The sequence below is a fragment of the Pelodiscus sinensis genome, chromosome 3 (assembly GCF_052426305.1).
Source record: "Pelodiscus sinensis isolate ZL-2025 chromosome 3, ASM5242630v1, whole genome shotgun sequence".
Classification (NCBI taxonomy): domain Eukaryota; kingdom Metazoa; phylum Chordata; order Testudines; family Trionychidae; genus Pelodiscus; species Pelodiscus sinensis.
In genome coordinates, this window is record NC_143054.1 from 124,871,668 (window position 1) to 124,898,202 (window position 26,535).

Genomic DNA, 26,535 nt, shown 5'->3' on the forward strand with positions numbered 1-26,535 from the left:
TAGAACTTATATATTTATTTCAATCATTACGTCAGTTTTCCACACTCAGATTTACAACAAAAATAAAGACATTTTCTTTGCTTTTAATCTAAAGTAGAAAGTTTAGAATGCTTTAAACTGCCTTCCATACAATGGAAAACTACACTGAATGCTCTCTTGTACTTTTTTGTTGAAACAAGTCTTTGGGTGTCTTGAAAGAAGATGCATTGACTTGTTGCTAGAGACGCATTAGGAAGCACTTCATTGCTACATAGTGTTTGGTAAAAGAAAGAAGAGTGAAATAATTCCTTCCTGCTTTTGGAGATTGGGTTGATCTTCATTACAGGTTTTCAAGTATATTAAGGTTGTTCCATTGTAGTCTGATCCTTGGCTGTTCGAACAAGCTCTATAAGAGCTGAAAAGCTTTTTATGTTGCTTGTCTGTAAACCCATTTTTTGCATCTAAAAAAAGACAGAAGAAAGGGTTACACTGTTTTGTAACATTTTTATAGGATAAGGTAGACACCTTATTCGTTTCCTTCATTTTACTGTAAAAATCTAAAAAAAATAACACGTTTAGTTGTGTGCTATCACAGAAGTCCATTACTACACACATTGCTTTCTAGAAAGCGAGGACTATCCAGCTATTGTTATTGATCACTATAAAGTTTATCTAGCAAACTTACCACTTACGCAAATTAGCTGAGTACATATTTGACAAGTGTGCCTTGTATACAAAACTATTACTTAAATAAACCGCTTAAGTAATTCTAAAATGTTTCTTTTGTTCAACTGTAACAATGGATACATTTCTAATTTATCTTCTCAGTGATTATAGAGGATCTGATCTAAAACATGTTCTGTGTGCATGTACTGAACACTAAATTGAATTCAGCTTGTGCTGAGAGGCAGAGCAAACATGCATAATTACGCAGTTATGATATTTGCTACTTATTTTAACAAGGGGCTCCCACAAAGTCTTCACAGGTGAGCATGTGTTTAAAGGAAGGCTGAGTGACTAGAAGATTAATTTATCACCACACTCAAATGCTCTCTCACAACCATAGCCAAGGAAAAAACCAACATTATTTGGTAACTAGTGTTATGAAGCTGCACCTAATTGAACATATTTATGTTTTGCTTCTGAAAAATATAGAAGTACATCCACAGCTCGGCATGAATATTCAGTTTGTGTAATCTGAAGCGAGGAGCTTGCACACACCCACACAGTACTTTGAGGAAACCTAGTTTATTCATTGAACCCCTTAAAGCATGCAAATAAATATCACAGACTAAAAAGACAGTCATTGCAGGGAAGTGACAAGAGAAAAGAGTCAAGAGGATGCGGGAAAAAAGGGTTACAAATATAAAAATAAGAAAAAGCTTAGTGATACTGAACATCTTGTGCATTTTTTCTGTATTTTTGTGTGTTCAGGTATTTTATATTTAGCATTATGATATTTCAAAAGTCAATAAAGTTTAAACATTGTGTAATAGTTATTGCTTTGTTGGAAATCTTCACAGCCCTTCAAAAACATTAGCTACTCCTCGGGCTCGTCTACATTGGCCCCGTTTCCGAAAGGGGCATGTTAATTTCAGAGATCGTAATAGGGAAATCCGCGGGGGATTTAAATATCCCCCGCGGCATTTAAATAAAAATGTCCGCCGCTTTTTTCCGGCTTTTAGAAAAGCCGGAAAAGAGCGTCTACACTGGCCCCGATCCTCCGGAAAACGCGCCCTTTTCCGGAGAATCTTATTCCTACTTTGAAGGAGGATCGGGGCCAGTGTAGACGCTCTTTTCCGGCTTTTCTAAAAGCGGCGGACATTTTTATTTAAATGCCGCGGGGGATATTTAAATCCCCCGCGGATTTCCCTATTACGATCTCTGAAATTAACATGCCCCTTTCGGAAAAGGGGCCAGTGTAGACGTAGCCCTCATGTAATAACTCATGTCAGTTTGGGAACAGATGAGGCAACAAAGGCAGATGGTGTTAAATATTCAAGGCCACAAGAGGTGCTGGGTCAGAGCCACAACTAGAATGAAGGAAATCCTTGTTCTGGCTCCATACTCTGAACATACAAGAGGTTTATTTTCTCTGCTGATGCTTCTCTCTCTCAGAAAACACAGAAGAAAATTACAGTAAGAATTTGAATTGTGAAGGAAGAAATACAAGACATTGTCCCAATCTGTATAATTACATAAAGTATAATATGTTAATTTTAAATTGTTATTGGTGTAGCTGAGAATTATTTTATGCTTAGATAAACTTTAATAGAAGACAGACTAACAGACATTTTCATGCAACTTTTTCTAGTAGACCTGATCAAAACTGTAAACAACTAAGATATGTCCACAATAAATAGTTGGTGACAAACGTTTATTAAACAGACTTTTCTCTTCTAACTTACCTGGTCTCCGAAGTACTCAACATCCAGAGCCAACTGTAGTCTGATTTTGTTATCATCACTCATACCCCCGTTTGAACTAATATGGTTTGGAATTACAGTTTTTCTGGCCTGTTTCAGTCTTTTCAGGCTCTCTTCCATTTTCTTTACAGAGCTCAAAACATCTGATACAGTTTCATAATACCTGAGTGAAGAGAAAGCAACGAAGAGGAGAGTTAAGTTCCTACGTAAATGGGGATTTCAGTCAATATGCCTTTTTATCTCCCTCCATCCCCCAAAATGCAAACCAGTATGATAGTCTCCTAAAGAAAGAGATGCTCATCAGTAGGTTTATAGAGGCAGATTTGGAGAAAAGTGCTCATAGTTAAAAAGCACTCTTTAGCATCCAGCAGTCTTTACCCACTCACCCACAGAATAAGCGTAATGTCTAGATTCCAAACACTATGAAGTGTCCGATAATTGAACATCTTCTCATTTTCAATTATGAGTAATTACTGAAACAATAAAAATACTTAACTCCTAAACAGAGCACCTGATTTATAGATCTCAAAGGCTTTTTAAAAAGATGTGTAACTCATTACATACATTTAGGGAAAAAATATAGCAGAGATTAAGTGTTTTACCCAAGGTCACACAGTTTGCCTATAGCACAACTGTGAACAGAACTAAGATGCCCTGACTCCCAGACCTGCAAGTGGCATACACAATATATTTCTGCTTTGCTTTGGTAAATAACAAGAAACTGACCCGTGAATTAAAGTAACAATTTTGGCAAACACTGAGATTGTTCTCCGCATAGTTCTACTGCGTTTTCACTTACTTCTGTGTGCTTTCAGATAGGGCACTTTCCAACCACTGATTAATCCTGGATTGCTTCAGTATATCCTTGTACTCATTCTGCAGTCGGTAGAAAGGTTTAAGAGCACTGTCAACATAAGGCGATGCTTTAGTTGGCACCTCCTGGTAAAGCATGGGGGAAACAAGGTGGAGAACAGAGCAGATAAATGTCTTATTTAAGAATTTCAACGTCACTTATACTACACATATGAGATGCAGAACATATTCACTGGCAAAAATGATGTTAATGATGCTTGGGCATATGTCATCCTCTCGCAGGGTGCCATTTTGACACAAACTTCTGACAATCAGCTTTAGGAGAACAGAAGGAAGGTGGCATGGGCAATCTTTCCCTCCCTTCTCCTTTAATGCTATTAGACAAAATCCTGTGGGTGAGCATGAATAGCTGGTAAAAGGGAGATGAAGAGTATGTACATTTCATCAACTGTGGGTTGGACAAAATAAATGGTGCATGTGGTAATGGGAAGTACTGGGGCATTGCTGAAAGAGGGTAGACTTAAGAATGCATGAACAACCTTAACTCTCCATTTCCTGATTTTCAGAGTTCTGCAAGGGAATGACATATCATCAAGCAGCCCTCATTCTGTCTTGATGGAGTTTTGCCATATATCCTGGTTTTGTGAGCAGGAAAAGATTTAACTGGCAGGAGTCAGGAGTCACTTTAGCAGCAGTATGTATATCCTGCAATTTGCATGCTGAGGCAAAAATCAGTCTGTAGTCAAAAATCCCTAATGCCATGGGATTTCACAGATATCTGATAAAAGCACAGTACTGGTGAGACTCAGGAAATTTGGTTCCATTCCAGGCTCTGGAGGGGAGTCTGCCCCATGCCCGCAACCTGTTCATGTCCTGTACCTTCCTTACCCCAAGCTCCTCATCCTAGTCCTATCCTTCTTGACCAGCCAATACTTATATGGCCCCACTACCATAGCATGCAAGTGCTAAAGAGCATGCAGACTCTTTAGTTTCAGAGAGGTAGCCGTGTTTCTTATTTTCGCTGAAACAGACTAAGATTACAGTGGCACAGAGGAGCTCACAAAAGCTTATGCTCTAATACCCTAATGAATGTGTTAGTCTTTAAAGTGCCACTGGACCCTCTTCTGTGAACTTATTCTCATACCACATCTCTGAGGTAGACAAGCCCCCATTTTTCAGAAAGGCAACTGAAACAGACAATGTTTTTTCTAAGGTCACATGGGTTCATTTCCCTGCTCTGACACAGAATTCCTAAGTCTCTTGACTCTCTAGCAAACCGACTATATAAAAATAGATTTAAAATATATAATTGATTCCAAAGGCACTCAGGCTAATTCATTCAAAGTTGAGAAATCAACTGAGAGTTGAAAACCAGGAAAACTTCTCTCTCCCTTTCAGTCTATGAATAAAAGCAAGGAGGGAGGGAAGGAGATCTACTAGCTTCGAAACTCTGAAGGACAATTAAAAGTAAGTCAGGAGACTGTTGCAATTTCAAGAAATTTTAGTGAACTGGAACTTATGCGCCAGTCATTTTTACTTAGGTATGTTTAAATTTTTTCCCAGGCTGACCTGAAATAATCAATTTAATTCACCAGTTATTGTGATCCCCTCTATTTAATAATATACATTTAGCTGTACATAAAATGTTTTAAGTTCATGTATCCAAAACATTTTACGTAGACATTTCAATACAAATAAATTGTATATGCTGTTGTATGTTTAATTCAATTCCAGTTAGCATCCTAACACAACTTGACAGAAATATGCAAAAACTGAATTATCTAGAAAATAAGCAGTATGATTGTCCATTTTTGAACACAGTAAAAATGTATAATGAAAAAAAATCTGAAAACAATAAGCTATAGAAATGCTCATAAAATGTATATAGTTATAGAGTATGACCTTAGGTAGCAAAAACATGTACCAAGTCTAGAGAAGGCTCTATTAAGTAGTAAATGCACATGTTTTAATGGTTATATCAACCAATGAGATTACATCTTTCTTTAGAAAAGAATTGAAGTACAAATAGAAAAAGCTGATTTAAATTGAGGCTCTCCACTTGATGAATCAAATAATAATTTAAATGGGTGATTTAAAATGTCTTGATTAATTGTTAAACGCAAGCCTCCCCCACCCCCGTGTTGCTGCCTCTGTATCCGAGGCAGCAGCACAGCAGGGGGGCTCAGGCGGGAGCCACCTGCCTCCTCACACTGCTGCCCAGCGGCACAGGGAAGCAAGCATGAGTCGGTACACACAAGGAGCCAGCTTTCAAGCCAGCTCTCCACACATTCCGACTCCCATGGAACCGCTTCCCTCCTTGCATGCAAACATGTAACCACTGAAAATTTCAGTGGTTACACATTAACAAAAAAATTCCTGCTTTTTATCATCGCTAATTAACAAGTTTTTGAAAAACAAAATAGCTGGTAGCCATTGGAAAACACTACTTCAAGTGATTGACTGTTGCCTAAACGGCAACATCCCCTCCAGTTAACAGTAACTTCCCCCCACCCAAAAGAAAAATTCATGAAATAAACGGGCTTGACAGCATCAATGACTAAAGTGTTCTATTTGTCCACAGAACAAGTAAAAGCATTGGCTAGGTATTATGAGGAAACTGCTGCTGCTAATGTGCTTACAACTCAAACTTAAGAGGAGAAGGATGTGGGGACTGGAGAAAAGGACCAAATCTAAGGATGAGAGGGCAGGTCAGTTTCCAAGCCATTTACAACCTGCTCAGAAGGGTGCCAACAGTTGCAGTGGTGTCATGCCTCCAGGGCACTTGACACTTGAAACCCACTATTCTCTAGGCCAACTAGTGGTGACAGCATGTTCTGGCAACTATTGTCACACTTCAAGAGCCAAGTTGCTATTTTACTTAAAGACTATATTAAAAGTTCTTTTGAGTGTGGCAAGAATAAAATGGCGGAGGAATTAAACAGTTACAAAGTAGGTGTGGAGGAATGTTTGCAAGGTAGGTGAGGTAGAAACCTTTAATATATCAGATGGTTGTATTTTACAGCCTAAGCCTTTAAAAAAAAACACTTTTTCCCACACGAGATCAGCACTGACCTTATTGGTTCTTCTATAGTGTCTTGGTACTTCTAGTGCACTTTTCAGGTAACTGAAGCAGGACTCACTCAAATCCTGAACAACCTTATTATTCAAAGTGGGCATGGAAGCTGATAAAGAAGCCCGAGAGTCTTCCAAGGCTCCTGTTGAATTACAAACGTTGAAGTTTAAACTAAGCTACCTTGCCAAGGCTCCAACGTAAGCAAACGTACACTGCCCTCCCCATCCCCATTCGGTACGTATCCCAGAACAAGATGTCCTGTAACACAGACATTTCTGATATTAGTTCTGCAATCAAACCCTATATTTAACATTACACAACTTTGGAGATATCTACTAAAAGTTCAATTCACAGACAGAAAAAAAAAGGGCGTGGGGGAGACATTCATCAGATGAGTTGTTTTCTACTGTTGGTAATAGAGATGAGGCAGTCATAAAGTTCAGATTCAGACATACACTCTCCCAAAGTTCAGTAGAATTTTTTCCAGATCTGAAGCTCCCATTCACGACTATTTCTAATTACTGTTCTTGGACTAGAATTGGCAAAGGAGTAAATAGCTTTTTTGTTTAAATTCGTACTTCTAAATATTACAAAAGGTATTGATGTACATAATGTTTTCCCTTTGTTTTCCAAAATGTCTAAAATCAAACTCACAACTTTACCTGAGATACAGGATACATTCTTGAAGCCAATCATTTCAAGTTTTGGTCTGATAATTTCCAAGAGTTCAGGAAGCTGAACAAAAACAAATATGCATACATCCATTGTTATGAAACATATTTATGTTTGTATTTTCAAGGTCTGAAAACTCCCCATGAACTAAAAGAAGACACTGTGTTATGCTTAAATATTGTGTATGTTTTTACTGACTATTAGACAGGAATCAACAAGACAAGACAAATGATATACACAAGATTATGGCATTTAGCACTTGGTGCCTCTCTGCCATGGCCTTTAAGGCCAAACATTTAGAATTAATGAAATACAGTATTACTGAAATAAGAGACTTGCTCCTTCAAAGGTTTTAAGAAATTCAGTTTAATCAAAAGCACAGGAATCCCTCCAAGTAGATCTGTACAACACAAACCATCTGTGAGATTTATATTTATGCTTTATATGCAGTTATCCATAAAAACGTGTTAAGGCTCAAAGGTTAAACAGTAAATATTTATTTAAACTGAAATAGCTCAAAACATGGAGCCTATTTGTACTGTGCCCCTGGATGCAAGATTTTTCCTGTTCATCTTTCACACAGGGAGAGGTGCAAGACAGGGCAGGGCTAGTTGGTGCCAAAAGCAAATGGAAAAAACCTGGTTTCAGGAGCCATGCAAGAACTGCTGAAAAATTAATTTTATTGGAAAACTGGACTCCTTCATTACTTGTAGTAGTATCTCTATAACCAGCCATATTTGAATAAAAGCAAAACCACCTTCCTAAGCTTTGTTGCTTATGACTATGCTAGTTTCAGCACTGGTAAATATTTAAGATGTGAGCAATATACCAAACAGAATTGACACATGATCAATTAAAATGTTCAGTAGCCTATACCAACCTGCTCCTGAAGTCTGTCCAGATCTGCAGCAACATACACCAACTGAGTATTGGATATAGAAGGTAAACACTGTGTTTCTGGAGAAGTGCCATTTCCCTGGTCTTCACTGAGGCTGGGGTTTCCAGAGGGTTCCTTACTACTAGCTGCCACAGCTTTTTTGTTGTCCTTTGTACTTTCATTGGAAATAGGCCTGAGCAAAAGCTACAGTAGCCAAGTGAGACATTAACATCAGTCTTTTACATAGTTTTAGATAGATAGTTACAGCTGAGCTCACAATTGCAGCATATAAAGACTTCCATAATATTTTTCTCAATACAGTGCAACATTTGCAGAACTTATAAGCATCTAAGTATCTCTTCCACCCTGTTGATTTTTCCATATTAATAAAATGCCTCAGAATATCCAACATTGTTCAGCATCACCTCAGAACCCAAATGTATCTTTAAAGAGATCTATGCAATAGAATCCGTTCTTTGGGTCAGAGTCTACCAAATGTCGTGATGACAGTCAAACCACAGTGGTTTAGATTGCTGAGACTGGGAGAAGGATAAAAGCTGAAAATCTGACTATGATTTTTCATTTCATAAAGGATGTTGCAATTTATTTTCACACTCCTAATAATATTATTCCTGTGAACATTAAGGGTTGCACTGGCTGACGTCCCCAACCATGTCGCTGCCATTTTTCAGTTGCAACATGGAAATGAAGCATAAGTAGCAGCCCCATTATAATGAACTGAGAGCAGACGACTCTGAGAGCAAGTTGTCCATTGAATTTTTTTTTACATCAGTAATGTTTCAAAATAGTTCCTAACAGTGACTAGGTATGTTCGAGTGTAGCCATTTAAATGAGTGACCAAATGGTTACACAATGCTGCAGCATCTGTATCAGTGATGGCAGCAGGTGAAAGCTAGTTGCTGCCCTGCTCTGCAAGTGCATGTAACTGCTCAAATTTTTCAACGGTTACACAGTTAGCCAATTACCTGCATTTTAACATCCCTAACAGTAACCATTAACATTTTGTTTCAATATTTTTTAGTTTTAAGGCACTATTTAAACAGCACTTTAATCTAAAAGATACTAAAATATTGTAAGTCATAGATTTCAACTGAACACTTCATTTGATGTGTATATGTCAGGAATAAGTATATGATTATCTTACCTCGTTAATGAACACAGAGTAACGTGCTAAAATCTGCAGTGTAAATTTCCATAGGCGATGAGCTAATAATGGTAAAAACATCTGATCTGACCAACACTTCAGAAGACTCACCCATACCACATGAGTGGCCAAAAGGCAATATGAGCTTCCAGCTAAAAAAAATAATTAGGGGATAATAGTTATATTGATAATCATGATTCAAGATCTTATTTTTAAAATCTTATTTTTCATAGGTTATGATTCTGTGCTTTGATTACTACTTTTTAAATGAACATACTTTCAACTTCAAAACATCACTGTTGGGAATAATGTTAATCACAAAGACTAAACAATTTTGGTAAATTAAGACACATTTTTAATATCAGACCTACTTTCCCCTGGATCTCAAGTGCCCATTAGCAGTGCACAAATGTACAACAAAAAGGTGACAAAGAATCTTGCCCATAGTTCAAGTATATTGTCTCCATATTTACTGACTAGTCACCTGATAGGATAACATTTTCAGAACTGGTTTTAGTTATCTTAGTAGGTTTCACAAGGTGCATTAAAAAGTTACTGGGTTGACTGAGTGCATATAAGTTACATGTCAGAACAGCAACTGTTCTATGTAATGCTAACACAATGCAATAAACAGTAGCTGTTACCACTGTTTGGTAGTAAAGGAGTGTGAGAAACTAAGCGTAAGGTATATACAGATTGAGGGTTAAGTATTATTCATTTGCAAACGACATAACTCTATTGCCAAAACTGCTTTAAAAGTATTTGTTTAATAACAGAGGTCACTTATTGAACTTTGGGTGATTTTCTTTCTAAGGCTAATGCATCAGTTCTAGAAACAAAGGCAATGTACCTCATCTCTAACCTTCCTGTTCAGTTTTCTCATAATCTTTAGCCCTGTGCTTTGCAAGTTTGTTTTATACAGATTGTAGAGATATATTCTATTAAAAAAAATCAAACAGTTGCATTGCCTTTAATGCTTTTTAAAAAGGCATTGCTCTTTTCTTTCCTGGCTCTCTTTCCACAGCATCGGTCCTTTCCCTCCATTTCCATTTAACATGTTCAGTCTCTTAATGGACTCAATAGATTATAAAATTCAATGCTCGAAACTCCTAATTCACTTAATATATATGAATTCATTCCTACTGCCTAATTTCTGGCCAGTGTAGCACACAAATGACTCATAAAGATGATGCCAATATTGCTGAGAGTAATATGTGCAATTGCTTCTTAGAAAAGGACATTTCTTCCTCTCCTATTCAGAATGGTACAGTTATGAAAGCAAGATGTTTGTTCCAATAGCATAGCTTAATTTTTAATTGCATCTTCTGGAGACCTACAGTAATTTAGATACCACGTTGCATTTGTATAAACCAGATACCATTATTTGTATTAATGAATTGATCTAGCCCTATTAATTAGCTTACTAGTCAAAAGACTGTCATGATTTTAAGATCTACAGTTTTGTGTGACTGATTACTCTAACAGACAAATCACCACCACTACCTGGAAATGGTTTTATTTACAAATAAAAACAAGTTTTAGTAAATAAAGTTACCTGGTGCCTCTTCTAGGCTATCTGAAAGTGCAGCTTCTAAGGCTCCTCCTACCTCTCTAAATCTGACAAACAAAAATATTGTACAGTATTACAAATCATAAATTATTTAAACTGGCATTTAAATATGCCTGGTACTCTCAGTGGTATAACAAAAGAAGGTATGTTTGTTTGTTTGTCTTGTGAGATTTTTTTTTATTTTTACTTAGTTTTATCCCTAACCGGAAAGTATTTAAAAGAGAAAAAAATTGTAATTTTCTAAGCAGTAATGAAATGGAACAAGTAGGAAACAGATTAAAGTTATATTCTTAACATCCTACAAAAAGTAACAAGTTTGAGGACAGTCTATAGCTTTAGTAAGAAACCCTAACTTGTTTAATTTGCTTGTTTTCACATTGGAAAAAAGTCAACACATTGTCTCACTTTCTTATATTTGCTTTAGTTAACCTTCAGTTAGGTCACATGATCATGGTGCCTGTAGCTTTTTGTGTGTTCACTTAATGAACAATGAGCGGCACAAGGTTCTGCAAACATTTCTGTACCTAATAAAAATCAATAGTTCCTCCCAGGATGCCTTGACCTCATTTAAAAAAATAAAAACACTTTGTGGGTTATAAAAGCAAAACACAGTACTGAAAACTTCCAACTCTCTCATATGTATCGACATATATTACCTAAATAAAGTATACAGCCTAAAGATACTTATTTGTGTAATACGCTACTAGACAGAACCTGCATTATAATTTTCAGGAGAGTGCTGGCTAAACAGAATAAATAGCAAAATATTTTTAAATTGTCCTGAAGCCAAGCTGTTATTTTAGTTTTGCTCATAAGAGAATTATTTTTTTTGTTGGCGATTTCCCTTGTTTTAGCAGCTGTTGCATCACAGCCATTTCCAAAAACATTTCACAACATTCTATAATTTGCCAACTATATGATTTCTTTTACCATCTTCTCTGAAACATCTTCTATTGTCTACTGTCAGAGATACTAGACAGACCAGTGAGATCTAGTATGGCAATTCCCATTTTCCCATCATAACTCGAATATAAACAAATGATCTCTGAGCATAAAATTATTAAGAACTCAGTCTGTAACTTGAAAAACAAGAAAATGAGTAGTCCTGTGGCACCTTAGAGACTAAAAATATATAGTAATATGAGCTTTCGTGAGCAAAATCCACTTCTTCAGGGAGTGGACACTGTTGGGAGACACAGTAACGAGAGACATCTTCAGGTTTTCTGCCAAGGGATTACAAGCCTTTAGGTAAGACCAGATGTGTGCAGATCTTTATTTTACAAATCCTTTATCTCTTATGCTATACTTCATTCTTATTGTTAAGATTTCAAAACTATTTGTTTAAAAAGGCTGTTTTGATCTTATGTGTTTACCTCTGATTATAAGCTCCAAAAGGGGAAACTGCATGTACTGAGTTCAAACACAGCTGATACAAAGGCTATTTTAGCCCAGGACCTGGTCTAAGAGTAGGATAATGCAGCATTCCACCCCAGAAAAGATAAAGGCATGAAACCTAACACCTGTGGAAGTACACCCAATGAAATGAGAGAAAGGATCAAAGGTGCAGCTGAGCTATGGACATGACAGATTAAAATAAAGGGTTGAGTATCATATCAATTAGAGATTTTGAAAAACAGAACTCTACCATGATAGCAAGTTTATTAAGCATTCCACCAGCCTTGCAAAAATTCTATTAAATATACATTATTTCTAATTTCAAGAAGATAAGATGACACTAAATGACAGAAGATGCACAAGGTTTGAAAACTAGTCTGTCTTATCAGCAGTGAGACTTTTTGGGTTTTCTAGCTGGCCAACTCAGTGAAATCAATAGAAAATAATTACATGCCCTGGTAACCAACTGTAGTAATCATGCTTTTTCTAAAGGGTTACTTACATTTTGATTTCATCTGCATTTTAAGAAAGATGCTTTTATGCAATAAGTACAACTCCTAAGGATGGAGGAGCTTTGGCACTGGTATATGTTATTTTGCCATGCCTAAACTTTGCTTTTGCCTCCTCCCTTAAAAGTAAAGAGCACACACTGACCTGATTTGGAAATAAACAGGCAAATTCCACTTATTGTTAAAGCTGTGGTAGGCAGGATGCATTCTTAATCTTTTCACGCTGGCCTGCGATCCACACTGTCGTTCAAATTTCTGTATAAACTCCATGCTTATAGTGTATTTCTGTATGAAGAAAACCCATATTCTATTACATTTCAGAGTTTATTATTAAGTAGTCAAGAATGCATGCTGATTCTGTTATGAGGTCTATAAGATTGTAGTTGTACTTCATTTCCCAAAGTCAGCTGACACTTTCCCCACTTCTAGTCTTCATGGGTATGTCTACACTGCAAAAACATCATCATGGCAATGATCTCAGAGCCCAAGCTTCAGTTCTGAAAATAGCCACGTAGATGTTACTGCTCAGGCTGTAACTTGGTCTCCAAAATCCAGAGAGGGGGTGGGATTCAGAGAGCAAGCAGAAATGTCTACATGGCCATTCTAAGTAACATAGTATAAGCCCTATGAGTCTAAGTCTATAGATCTGGGCTCAAAGACACTTTGTCACAGGATTTATTTTGTAGTATTGACAATACCACATAAGGCCAGAGCCTGGGTTGCAATGGAACTGAAGTTTATTCCATGGTGAAAGGAAATGAGATTTACTTCTTCACCATGAATTATGCCATAAATGCGCAAGTTCTACAGTGACACCTCCTTTTTATTGGCATTCCATGCTTGTCCAAGTATACTGAGCTACTAACTCAGAGGTGCTCCAGGACTTGAAGCTGACACAATGGTCTAGAAATAGAAGAAGGAACGTTCCCATGTTGTACAGTGTTGGGAGAAGAGTGGACAAAGGTGACTGCAAAACAGGGTCAGTGCCAGGCATGTAGGGATAAAGCTGCAAAGTGAGAATAGAATGAGGAGAGAATTCAAAAACAAGAGAATGACAGTTTACTTTAGGACTGCAGGTGCAATACACTGGACCCTTATTTTAGGAAGTTGTCTGAGAAGTTTTCTGGTTGGATAAAGATGTTTTACAAATAAGTAATTCAGAATAACTATCTAGACTACAGGCAGTCCCCGGGTTACGTACAAAATAGGGACTGTAGGTTTGTTCTTAAGTTGAATTTGTATGTAAGTCAGAACTGGTACATACTGTAGGGGAAACTCTAGCCAAACATTTCTCCAGAGCTCAGTTTTATTCTCCCACACCTCACTTGCCTCAGTCCTTTATTCTCAAGCTGAGGTGTCTGCTGAGAAAAGCCGCTCCGCATCTCCCTGGTCTGCTGGGGGGGGGGGGAGGCGCTAGCTTCGCGTCTCCCTGGTCTGCTGGGGGGAAGCAGCTAGTGTGGGGTTGCCTCACCCCGTTTGTAAGTCGGGATCCGATGTAAGTCGGATCCATGTAACCCGGGGACTGCCTGTATTTCCTTTCAGAGTTGTGGACGTCCAGTGCAAAGTTTACAAGTACCCTAAAACAATTCTGCATCCACTTTCAACAATAAGCTATTGTTAACCAATTCAACAGGTATAAATTATGTGATTCATCATGTCATACATTCTGTGTTTTACAAGGCACAAAGCTAAGAACCATCCAAGGAAAAGTAGATTCATTCCAAGTAATACATAAATGCTGTATAGTAATGAAGCACTATTTTGTACCAAGAATTATGGAATGTCATTAATGTCATGTTAAGAGTGAAATGTCAAGCAGAAATTAGGAAATGCAGAAATAAGGTTAAAATTTGTCCTCCTTACCCTATAACGTACTTTTGCCAATAAATATGTGAGGCTACGTCTAAGACTGCAAGCCTCTTTCGAAAGAGGCTTTTTCGAAAGAATCTTTCCAAAAAGCCTCTTTCGAAAGAGAGTGTCTAGACTGCAACCTCTTCTTTCGAAAAAGTGAGCCACTTTTTCGAAAGAGAGAGCACCCAGGCAGTCTGGATGCTCTCTTTCGAAAAAGCCCTGTTTGCATTCAAGAACGCCTTTTTTTGAAAGAGCACTTTCGAAAAAAGGCGTTCTTCCTTGTGAAATGAGGAGTACCGCCGTCGAAAGAAAAGCCGTGTTCTTTCGATTTAATTTTGAAAGAACGCGGCTGTAGTCTAGATGCAGGTGAAGTTTTTTCGAAAAAAGGCTACTTTTTTCGAAAAATCCCTGCAGTCTAGACACAGCCTACCAGTATACAAATCTGAGTTTCTTAATAACCTTATATACAACTTAAAGCATAATATATAGTCTTCAGACTTGATCTAATTTACACCACTAATATTCGCAGATACAAAGCTGATGAAAACTGCTTCAGTCATTTAAAAATTATGATGCTTAAAGCTGAATCGCTCTAACATTCTAGCCACGTTAACTTTGAAGACATCTAAAGAAAACCTAAATGAACTTAAATGTAACTCAAAACACTGAACCAATTTTATATTAACTAGGATAGTTTTATTCTGTCTAATTCAAAACAAACACAAGTTAAAGACAACAAGACAGTAGGGATATGCCTACAACTGCAATTAGAAGCCTTCAGTTGGACCAGGCCATCTGACTTGGGCTCATGAGCTTTGTTTAATTGTGATGTAGACATGTGGCTTGGGTGCAGCCTTTGTTAACCCCTGTGAGGTGGGTGGGTCCCAGAGCTCAGGCTGCAGCCTAAGCCCAAACATTTACATCTCAATTAATCACCCCGTTAGCCAGAGTCAGCTGGCATGGGCCAAGCATAGGATTTTAACTGCAGTATAGACACAGCTTAAATGCTACTTCCTAGGATAACTGTAGGGCAATGTACAGAAGTGCCATAAAACATTCAACATATACAGAATTAATGTGAAACTTACTATATACACATCGCTATCAAATGCACAATGGATTGAAAATGAACATGAAAAGCAGGAGAAAGTTTATTTCCTGTACTCTGAATGCTAAAGTCAATTAGGTAAATTTCATTTGAGATTCAGTTTTGTAATACAATACAGTAATTATTTTTAAAGTGTCTATGGAATTTATTTTAATTCCTAGAAACATCTCTTTTGGTCTTTTTACAATAATGGACATAGCAGCATTTTGACACTTGAAATTTTAATTCCTTTTTGATTTTAGGTTAAAATATTTTAATGACTCAGATTCAGAACTGCTAAATTTTCACTTAAGTAGTCAGTCTGGGGAGCACTCTATTTTGATTGAATGGTGTAACTGAGGTCAAACTGGATTGTAGGTCAATATCAGCTTAATTTTAAAAGGTAAGCATTTAAATATTATCCTTTTTACATGGAGATAAGCTTTCAGTTAAGACACAAAGATATTCCAATTTAACCTGAGCAGCATGAAGGACAAAAGCACTACACAACCAATACACTGTCATATACAGGGCATTCAATAGAGCATTGAATAGCAGCTGATGCTTAATGAAAAATTGAAAAGCATTCCCTTTAGTAACAAACACGCTCGTTTGCTTTATTTCCATATTCGAGACAGTTGCATGAAAACATGCAACTGTTTACTCTCCTTATGATGCTTGTCCTTTATGTAAGCCCTGAACTTGCAAACATAGGTGCTTAATTTTAGACATGTAACTACTTTGTGTGTTTGCAGGGAGAAGATCTTAAATTCTAAGAGAAAGTGATGAATTTTTCTTAATATTGATATACCTGTTAAGCCTCCTCCCTTTTTTGTTATAATAGTCACCCCACCATCTTAAAAGGAGTAATATGAGAATCCTTATCAATGGAGGTAGCTACAAAGAGGATTAAATCAATTAAGAAAGTCACAAATAAGAAAAATAAACCCAAAAGAAAGCTATTTTGACATTCTGATTTAGATAAGACACAGGCAGCTCACCATATGAATGCATGACAAAGCAGATGACAAACTAGGAAATGGTAAGCCTTCTGTTCAGATGGCAAGCTGCATTCTTTGTGCCCGACTCTACATCAGACTGAGCTTCCAGCTGACAAGTACCGGTAAAATGTCAGCTCTCACATACTGCAACATTGTTCACAATCATGGAAAAACTGTAGTGACAGGTATTTCCATACACTTCAGAATCTATTTTTTAACATACTTAGTAAATATGTATGACATTATACAATAGTTCTTTCAAGAGGCCATTTTAAACCCACATTCCCTCAAAGTATTTGAATTATTCAAGCTGCCCTCCAAAACATCTTTAGTCACAGCATTGCTAGTGATGAAGAAGACTGAAGGCTCAGCAAGTAGAATAGGACAAAGAATACACCTTTCCACAGTAAAAAGCAGGTCACATTCAAATGCCAAGTTGCTTCCCAGATGTTTAACTAACATGACAGCTGCTTCTTTCTAGCAGTTCCAGCCTTAAACATTTAGTTCTCTTTCCCGCCTTCATTTACATTTTGTCTTTCTATAAACTACAGATATCTGCTGTCTAGCAAAGGTTAAGATCAAATTCACATGACTGTGAGGCTCCCACTAACTTCAGTGTGAGTCCTACCCATGCATTGGGGTCCACAATGACCTAGATAAATTGGAGGATTGGGCCAAAAGAAATCTGATGAGATTCAATAAGGACAAGTGCAGAGTCCTGCACTTGGGACAGAAGAATCCCAAGCACTATTACAGGCTGGGGATCAACTGGCTAAGCAGCAGTTCAGCAGAAAAAGACCTGGGGATTACAGTAGATGAGAAGCTGGATATGAGTCAACAGAGCGACCTTGTAGCCAAGAAGGCTAATAGCATATTAGGATGCATTAGGAGGAGCACTGCCAGCAGATCTAGAGAAGTGATTATTCCTCTTTATTTGGTGCTGGTGAGACCACATCTGGAGTACTGTGTCCAATTCTGGGCCCCCCATTACAAAAAGGATGTGGATGCATTGGAGAAAATCTAGAAGAGGGCAACCAAAATGCTAAGGGGGCTGGAGTACATGCAAGGAGAGGAGAGGCTGAGGGATTTGGGCTTATTTAGTCTATAGAAAAGAAGGGAGGGGGGATTTCATAGCAGTCTTTAACTATCAGAAGGGGGGTTCCAAAGATGACGGGGAGAGACTGTTTTCAGTGGTGACAGATGGCAGAACAAGGAGCAATGGTTTCAAGTTGCAGTGGGGGAGGTCTAGGTTGGATATTAGGAAAAACTACTTTATTAGGAGGGTGGTGAAACACTGGAATAAGTTATGCAGGGCGGTGGGGGAATCTCCATCCCTACAGGCTTTTAAGTCCTGGCTTGACAAAGCCTTCGCTAGGATGATTTAGTTGGGATTGGTCATGCTTTAAGCAGGACTCGATGACCTCCTGAGGTCTCTTCCAACCCTATGCTTCTATGATCTGATGGCATAATTTGTTCCTAATAAAGTTAAAAGCCAATTTTAAATATCACATGATCCCTAACATACTGCCATATGCAGCAACATGAATTTTCACAAGAGAATCTAAAAAAACAAGCTAGTTCTTCCCCACATCAAAGTTACAGCAAATGTAAGAACACTTCAAATTACCTCATGAAATACATCTGGGTTTCCAGGGTTAAACAGTGATGATAATTTTTCTTCTAAGCCACGTACTACTTCTGGCCACACTGAATTCACTAAAAAATCATATCCAGGAACAGTATTTGCTTTTTCACTGCAAGAGGATAAATATTTCAATTATTCCTTTTTTCTTCTTTTTCCAAAAAATGGTACGTTTCACTCAGGAAACCTCAAATATTGCAGCAATGTTAATCAAAACCTGGATACTGCATTATGTAGTTTTTCTCAATTGGAAAAAAGATAAATATATACACATTTATACTCAGCTAAACTAGTTCTTTCTTTATGTGTTTTTCACAATTTTCATATCTATTATGTCTACATTATAGCACAATATTTGAGACAACCAGATTTGTTCCAATTTAATGCTTTTTCTAGAAAAACCGTAAATAGTTTTATGTAGAAACACATTTTTAGTAAATTCTGAAATAAGTATCAGCAAAAAATTCCTAATTTAACATGTATGTTTTAAAGTTCCAACAGTTCCCTCATTAATCAGATGCCAAATGGAAATAGCATTTGGCAAGAAAGGAAATTCCCATTTATGCGTCTTCTGAATCTCATTTCTATATGCAGCAAGTAGTACTATGCTTCCAAGTGGAAGATTAAAAGTTTATCTTGACTTGACAAATTCAGAAGCTGATGGAGCATAAAAAGAAAGAAGCATTTATAATTCTAGTAGGGTACATCAGAGGAAATACTGAAAAAAAACACTCCTATTAAGCCTATAACATATTAAATATTTCTTTAAACAGAACTGAGATGTTCACAAAATCTAGACATGTAAAAAGCATAGCAATAAGACGGCTCAATAGTCAAATAATTCTGCAGTTTCCAGAGATTAAATTCTAAACACTGCTAATTTAGTAGACTGCTACATTAACTAGCCTCTGAATAGATGTGTAAATGGATACAGTTTAGTAGATTTCAATTCAGTGGGCTTCAAGACAGGAAGTTTAATTGCAAGAGGAATAAAGCATTTGCAGTAGACAGCAAAAATAATTATATGGACAGCAAAAAGAGAGTTATATAGATTAAATCTGTTGTTTAGTACACATCATGAATTAGTCAAACCTACTGAGGAAAGCCAGTAATTCTATTCTTTGCTATGCAGACAATCCAGTAACTTTAAAAACTTCATTGTGCCCTTAAGGATGCAAAGTGTAACTGTTTAAACAATTAACTGATAAGCATCTGCTTAGCGGTTTCCATTATGGTTACACACCAGCTCCACAGTAACTTGGCAGATTGTTTACTTGACAGAGATATCAGCCACCTGGACAAAAGTATCACTGAAGGAAATGAAGATATGACAGACATCAAACACATTTTCCCTTCAGCAACCTGAGGTTCTGAATTGATGACCTGCTCTTCCTCCTTCTCCTTAAATATATGAGGTGCCATTTCCAGGCATTCCACAGCCCGGGCAAAGGTCCATCCTAGGGTCAGGGTGCATCAGGACCCTGGCCCAAACCCATTGCCTGTTTAACGGGGCAAAGAACAATCAAAACATCCCACTGGCTTCTCTGAACGTCGTCACTTCCCAGCACACCCGAGCTTCATAGTCACCCCAGCCCCTGGCTTCCCTGATTAGTGCTCTGCTGTGAGGACTTCTCCTCTACCCTTCGGGGTGGTTGGGCCCAATTGATAATAGTAGAAAAGGTCCTAGATAAGCTGTCTGCAGAAAGCAAGGGCTACTGGAGGGTCAGGCCGAACTGATGGGACTACAGTACTGTGATTCAATAACATAGTATATAGTTTCTCTCCCTTCTCAGGCCCAGTGTTAGAGCATTAGGAAATGTTCACAACAATTTTTTTTAAATGTCTAGATATAAAAGAGAAACAGTACTGATCTTTAGGACAGGACAGGCAAATTCTTTGTGTATTGCAGTTAAATATACAGATCATTCAGAACTATTACATAATCAACAATTATAACTACCGTATAGCTGACAGATTGTTACCTTGACATAGCTCCCCTCGTTACCTCACGCAAGAGACGGCAATGGTGAGGAACAAACTCCAGCAGTTTATTGTACATGGCCTGCAAGCCATTAGGATGAGATTGAACATACTGTTCCACAATCACCTGCCAGGAAGAGGTTACCATGAAACATCAGACAGGACAAGATGTGGAGAAAAAACAATCAGATGTGAAACATACACACACTGAATTCAGTAAATATTATAACTGATACAATGTAATGCCCATCTTTAGTTATATATTTTCTTTATCTTACATTGCAATGTGGCTGGTTTAACCAGTCACTGGAATAAATTCAATGTGATTAGCATGACCATGTTTGGATGCTTCAAAAACAAACAATTAATAAGTGCTCTAGAATAACGAGATAGCAAAATACAGAAAGTTCATGTTTAAGAAGTCCTGGTCTCTCAATATACTCTTATTATAATAATATTCCCTGATAAAGTGCAATAAGAATGGAGATAATTTAAGGGACAATGTTAGATTTAAAATGATTTTAAGGACATTTCTTTATGTATGAGATTGCTAAAATTTAAAAACTTTAAAAGTTATAGTTTTCTACTTTCAATAACATTTTTGCAGTTCTTAGTTTGGAAAAGCTAAGCTAACATCGTTAAAAAGACAGTTTTTAATTCACTGTACTTTTAGGTTTGCATACACTGCCGCAATAACTGGATTGCAAGCACCATAGTGGAATGTTTCTCAAACTTTTTTTTGGACTTCAAAAAAAGTCACAGTTTACCAGTTTTCGTTTTTGTAAGAGCAAGCTTTTCAAAACCCACAATTTGGTCTTCATTGGGCATGATCACAAGTTAAATGAAGTCAATTGGAGTTTTCCCACAGAGTTCAATGACACTGGGTTGTGTCCACAGTCACTTTCCAATAGCTTTTTATTGTCAGTTTTTAAAAGCAACCTTATAAATATAAACAGAAAGGAATGCCTGGATTAGCTATAAGAATTAAGAAACAAGCTACAATGAGCTTTTCTTATAGGATATTTTATCCTTTTCAGTGAATTATTAATTATCTGTATAGGGTGAACCTCTCTAAACGATCACTCACTGGTCCGGTAGCATCCGTGGTTCAGCATGATTTTAATTAGTCAGATGTACACTTAGTATGGGTGTGGCCGAGTTTCCCATGGTTCCATAAAGTTTGTTTACAGCTACCAGTCCTTGCTCTCAGTGTTCTGTGCTGCTATTTAGCTCTAATTTACCCCTATTTTCTAAGAGTCCAGTAAGCAGTTGTAGTGTTGGTAATGCTGCTAGACAACATTGATCTCCCATGCTCTGGCAAATTCTCTGGTTCAGCATCAGTCAGGTCCCGAGGTACTGAACTAGAGAGGTTCAACCTGTATTAGTATAGCGCCTAGGAGCCCTAATCATGGACCAAACCCCACTGTGCTAGGAACTGTACAAATACAGAATTAAAAGACAGACTGTAAGCTCCCTGGGGCAGGGATTAAATATAAATCAACACATAACAGATACCTTAGCACAGTGCCCCAGAAAGCACTTGAAGCCTAGTTTATTATGGCCATTTTTGTAGAACTAAATTTGCATCTCTTAAGTTGATCCAACAATAGCAATGGTGGCAGTGCTAGTATAGACCAGTTAGTTGGTAGAAGTCCCAAGGACTAGCTGATGTCAAGTATACATTAATTTTCTGTCTATTGCTAGTAGTTTAGATTTTTTAAGGTTAGGAAGGGGGGTAGTTTCCAGTGTAAAAATAAAAAAAAAGGTCTACAAACACATCCGGGTAGCTAACAGAGGCTTTGTCCACATTGGAAATTTTAGTGAAGTCTCACACCACTACATTACTAACACTGCAGCAGTACCACTGTTAGTGTAGATTAGCCATCAGCACTTTTAATGCCCAAATTGAATTATCCAGGTCAAAGCCTAGGGATGTTAAAGACTAATCGAACAGTTGATGGAAATCCCATAGACTATTCGATTAGTTAATTAATCTAAATGTAAGGCCTCTGCCAAGGGCTCTTGCTACAGTACAAAAGTGGAAGCCGTGCAAGGAGCGGGGGACTCCCCCACTGGCCTTGCCCTCCCTGTGGCGTCTCAGCCTTTGAAATGTACAAGAGCCCTTGTACATTTTAAAAGCAGAATCACAGCAGAAGCAGCACAATTGGAGACTGCGTCAGCCCCTGCTCACACTGTTTCTGTTTTGCCTCTTCCTCCTCTGCCCCCTGCAGAGATGGTGGAGGGGAGGGGGAACAAGCTTTAAAGCTGGCTCCCCCGAGCACTGGCTCCTGCTCCCCCTCCTTTGCTGCCTCTCTCTGATAAAAGGCAGCAAGGGATGAAGGAAGCAACTAGTCTCTTACATCCCTAATCTTGCCACTGTAGAAAAACACCCCTGCCACAGCTGGTTTTCAATAACACAACTACCCTTTCCAGTAGAGAGGCACCAACACTAATGCTGTTGCGGAAGCCTGTCACAAAAACTGATAGCACAGATAAAAAGCCAGATAAACCAGATGCTTCCTGTCCCTAAAGAAAGATAGTGGAACTGAAATAGAATGCATTGTCAAGAGCAGATTTTCTGAAGTCTGAGATATTTATCATAATTACAGAATAATGTTTAAATAAGAAGTCTGTCCTTACTAATTACACTTATTGTAGTCTTGCCCTAGTTATGATTATATTTTGCTTTACTTCTAGCTCATTTTGTTTTTTCTATTGCCCATGCCAAATATATTTTATTTACGATACCTGAAATTGGGTACTGATAAAAGGGGATACTACTGAGATGGAAACAGGAGCTTTGAATGTGCTAACTTCGGTCAGAGAGACCATGAGGGAAGTTAGGCATGTCCAGAGGTAAATAAATTATTTTCACAAGCCAATTACTTATATTTTGATCTTATCTTACCTCATCTACATATGGTTTTACAAGCACCTGACCAACTAATGCCTCTGCATCTCGTGTTTTGTCGATTGTTGCATATGTCCGTAAACAATGACGTACTATGTCGACATTGGAAGTTTGAAGGCCTTCCAAGAGCAGCCCTTCCAGAGACTGCTGCAACATAGCTGTTATTCCAGCTATACGCTACAAAAAAGAAAAGCAATAATAAAAGCAGAGCACTGTCACCATCTTCACAGGAGTTATGCACAAAAAGATTTGCCAACTTCAACATACATTTTTAAATTAAAATGTGTTCTGTACATTCAGAACTGTAATAATTGTAAGCAATTTAACATTAAAATCCAATTATTAAAATAAGTCTAATCACTTATCTTTATGTATTACTGTATATTTAATTCCATATAATGAATTTACTCTATTTAACAATGCTAATCTAGAGGAAAAAAATCAACTATTTTCTTTCATATAGTGAAAAATCAAGGTGGTAACCAGTCTAGGATCTGACTGACATGGGAGAAGAATCAACAGTTGTTCCCTCCAATCAACTAAACTATACTTTGTGTCAACACATAAACCCATTTCAATCAACTGGTAATTACTAGCAAGAATGGTGACATTTACTCCTGGATTTTATAAGAAAAGCGATGATTGAGTCCCAAATATTTCAGGTTCAAAAACTGTGAACCAACGCAACTACATCTTATTAGCACACATGAGGGTCTGTGATGTTTGGCAGCTGCCAGGGCTTGCAGTTGCTTCAGCCAGTTAACCTTCTTTAGTTTGCTGGTGGGTCATTCTCTGGTGGTATCGCCTCCACTTAAGCTCCACTCATTCTCAACACTCTCCCCAGAAATAACCCCAGCTCTGTCATGCCTTTTCAGGATATTTCTCCAGTGTCTCCCTGTACCTCTAATATCTCTCAACATGAAGCTGTTGATTAAACTGTTGACCACTGGTCAAGTCCCTTTTGTGCTCCCTATCAAAGTATCCCCCTAAAATTTCACCCCTTGGAAATGTTCCCAGAATGCATCTTAAGATAGCAATCGAACTGTTGGCCACCAGTTGCAAGTAATCATTTGATAACACATAGCTGGGTCTGTCTGAGAGCATTTCTAGGGAAGGTACTGCCTAATGTATCCATCTTTCCTCTTGCTCTATTCTCAACTGGTAATTCAAATGCCAGATTCAAATAGTTTAGGATGTCAACAGGCATTAGTTGAGTGAGGCTGGACAGAGAGGAGTATGAGTGAGAACTGAGGGTATATCTACATCTACACAGTTATGTAAGCCCAGAGTTAACAGAACTCAAGTTAGCAGTCCTTTGTTTATTAAATTAGGGCTTGAGCACCTATGCTCATCTGTAACCTCAGGTGAGGAACTGTGGAACCCTAAATTCCAACCTGGGGCTCCAGCATGTACATGACATTATGAGGGATGAAGTCCAAATACCCATCTCTCAGACTTCCCAGTGCCCTCCCAAATTGTGGCCCCTCCAACTCACCATCATATTTATGGTGCAGTCTGAGAAAACTTGGCTGTACAATACATCTGACTGTACAAAAAAGACAAGAAATCCATAGGAGGGATATTTTCACAGGATTCCAGCATGAGTCCAGTGTGGATTTGTCTGCACTGCAATGAAACAGGGCTGAGCCCTGGGTCCAGGTCTGACTCAGGCTTGACGGATCCTAGGTCTGAGCTCTAGGTTAGTACACCTTGTGTGCAGACAACAGCAGGGATAAGCTAAAGTCTGAATTTAAACCCCCTAGGCTTCAACTGCAGTGCAAAACTTTTGTCTTGCCCATGTCAAGCTCATGGGGCTCAGGAAAGAGGTTTGGGCTGGCACCCAGGATCTGGGATCCTGTGAAATGGGAGGATCCCAGAGTTTCAGCTGCAGCCTGAGCCTGAATGTCTACATCTCAATTAAACAGCACACTGCCCAAGCCAGCTAGCACAAACCAGCTGCGGGTGTTTAACTGCTATGCAGACATTCCCTAAGAAGTGATTGTGGAAGTCATCAGAGACAACAACAGCTACACTTTAATTAGCCATGCTGTGGACACAAAGACAAACCTTTAATCAATTCAAGGTAGCTGCTGTGGACACACTCAATTGTTTATGCTTCGGTTAGTTCAAGACAACCAGAGTTACTACAGCCTCTGAGTACCAAGGCTTTGTTTTAAATTTAAAGACGTCATGCTGACAAACATTTAAAAAATGTCTTATTTTCTATTCCTGTTCTCAACTGTTCATCTGAAAGATGTTGGAAAACAACAGCAGGAACACCCACAGAAAATAAGTGCTGGTAAAGGACTGTTTTAGAACCAGCAACCTATTTTGCTCAGAACAAATGTATTAAAACATTACTGTTGCTATTACGTCAGTATTTCTGTACCTACTCCATCTGTTGGGAGTTCATGAAGGTTAAGCAGGATAACAGAGGTACTTACTGGTCTCACTTTGTCCAAAAGAGGCATTCCTTTGCTTTGTACTGCATGAAATTGTAACTGGTTAAATTCTGTGGCAATTCTCTCTAAAATCTGTCCAGTCAAAAGTGGGCTAAAAAAGAAAGTGTGTGTTAGGCTAGAACTAGCAATTCAATACACAAAAAAGTCTCCTAAAAGTTTTCTTCCTCCAAATGGTCAGAGGCATGCTGCTCCTCTTCTCTCCCCTCCCAAATTCGTACAGCTCATTCTTATAGCACAATAAGAAGTCTTAGCTCTGTAACAGAGGAGAGGAAGTGTATGAGGTCAGATTTCCAATGTTGCTCTTCCTGTGAATAGTGATGAAAGGCAAGCATAGTAGGATTGTGTTTCAAAAGCAAAAGATCCTGCCTCAGGAACCCAGAACATAGTTCCCTGCAATGACAGTCTTTCATTCTGTCTCAAGGGAACCCAGTTTTTCAGAGTCAGCAGCCCTGGAAAGGAACAAATCTGACTGATGAAAGAACCTTCACCCCCTTTGCCCATTCCCTGCAGCATCAATGAGGGCACCTTTCCCTACAATTGAACTGCTACCCCCACATCCAATCTCAGCTTTTACTGTGTCCCCCTCTACATAAGAGTAGAGGGTGTGTCTAGGCTAAAGTATCCCTACATCCATTCTGCCTCCCATACTGACTCTGTCCCCCGAGTCATGGCCCCTTGTACAACTAAAAATCAGCAGAGTTGACCCTGTGTACCAAGAGGCTCACACAACTAGCATTTCCCCTGACTATGAACTACAGCTAGTTTGTTGGCAAAGTGAGGCATGTGAGGCTCACATCTGGTACTTCAGCCCCAAGGCAGCTGGGGAGAGAAGTCCTCCCAGAGGTAGACAGAGGGAGGAACTGGACCCAAAGTTGTCTGAAGTCCAAGTACCAGTGTGGCTCCTCAAAAAGCTCTACTCAGGCACAAAACATCATCCATTCTATAAACATCAATTTACTATTGGCAATTTTCTTTTGAGATATGTTGAAAAGTCAAGGAACCAGACGTTACTTTTTGCTTTACTCCCAACAGTACTGGAGTAAATAGTACATTTGCAGGCATATGGGTAAGATTTCAGAGCAAAAGATGTTATAGATTATTGGCAAATGGATTCTGAAAAAG

At 38.2% G+C, this 26,535-nt stretch overlaps 1 protein-coding gene across 1 annotated transcript in view; it reads right to left on the reverse strand.

Annotated features, from left to right (window-relative positions):
* COG2 (component of oligomeric golgi complex 2) overlaps nucleotides 1-26,535 on the reverse strand; it is a 36,212-nt gene continuing 9,677 nt past the window's right edge. The window contains exons 6-18 of the mRNA XM_075924714.2: nucleotides 25,396-25,504; nucleotides 22,949-23,128; nucleotides 20,043-20,167; nucleotides 18,046-18,172; nucleotides 12,625-12,764; nucleotides 10,561-10,622; nucleotides 9,006-9,157; nucleotides 7,844-8,044; nucleotides 6,954-7,026; nucleotides 6,291-6,433; nucleotides 3,205-3,344; nucleotides 2,388-2,568; nucleotides 1-440 (exon numbers count right to left, since the gene is read on the reverse strand). Coding sequence (XP_075780829.1) covers nucleotides 339-440; nucleotides 2,388-2,568; nucleotides 3,205-3,344; nucleotides 6,291-6,433; nucleotides 6,954-7,026; nucleotides 7,844-8,044; nucleotides 9,006-9,157; nucleotides 10,561-10,622; nucleotides 12,625-12,764; nucleotides 18,046-18,172; nucleotides 20,043-20,167; nucleotides 22,949-23,128; nucleotides 25,396-25,504 — 1,735 coding nt within the window. The 3' untranslated portion in view covers nucleotides 1-338. The remainder of the gene's footprint in view (nucleotides 441-2,387; nucleotides 2,569-3,204; nucleotides 3,345-6,290; nucleotides 6,434-6,953; nucleotides 7,027-7,843; nucleotides 8,045-9,005; nucleotides 9,158-10,560; nucleotides 10,623-12,624; nucleotides 12,765-18,045; nucleotides 18,173-20,042; nucleotides 20,168-22,948; nucleotides 23,129-25,395; nucleotides 25,505-26,535) is intronic.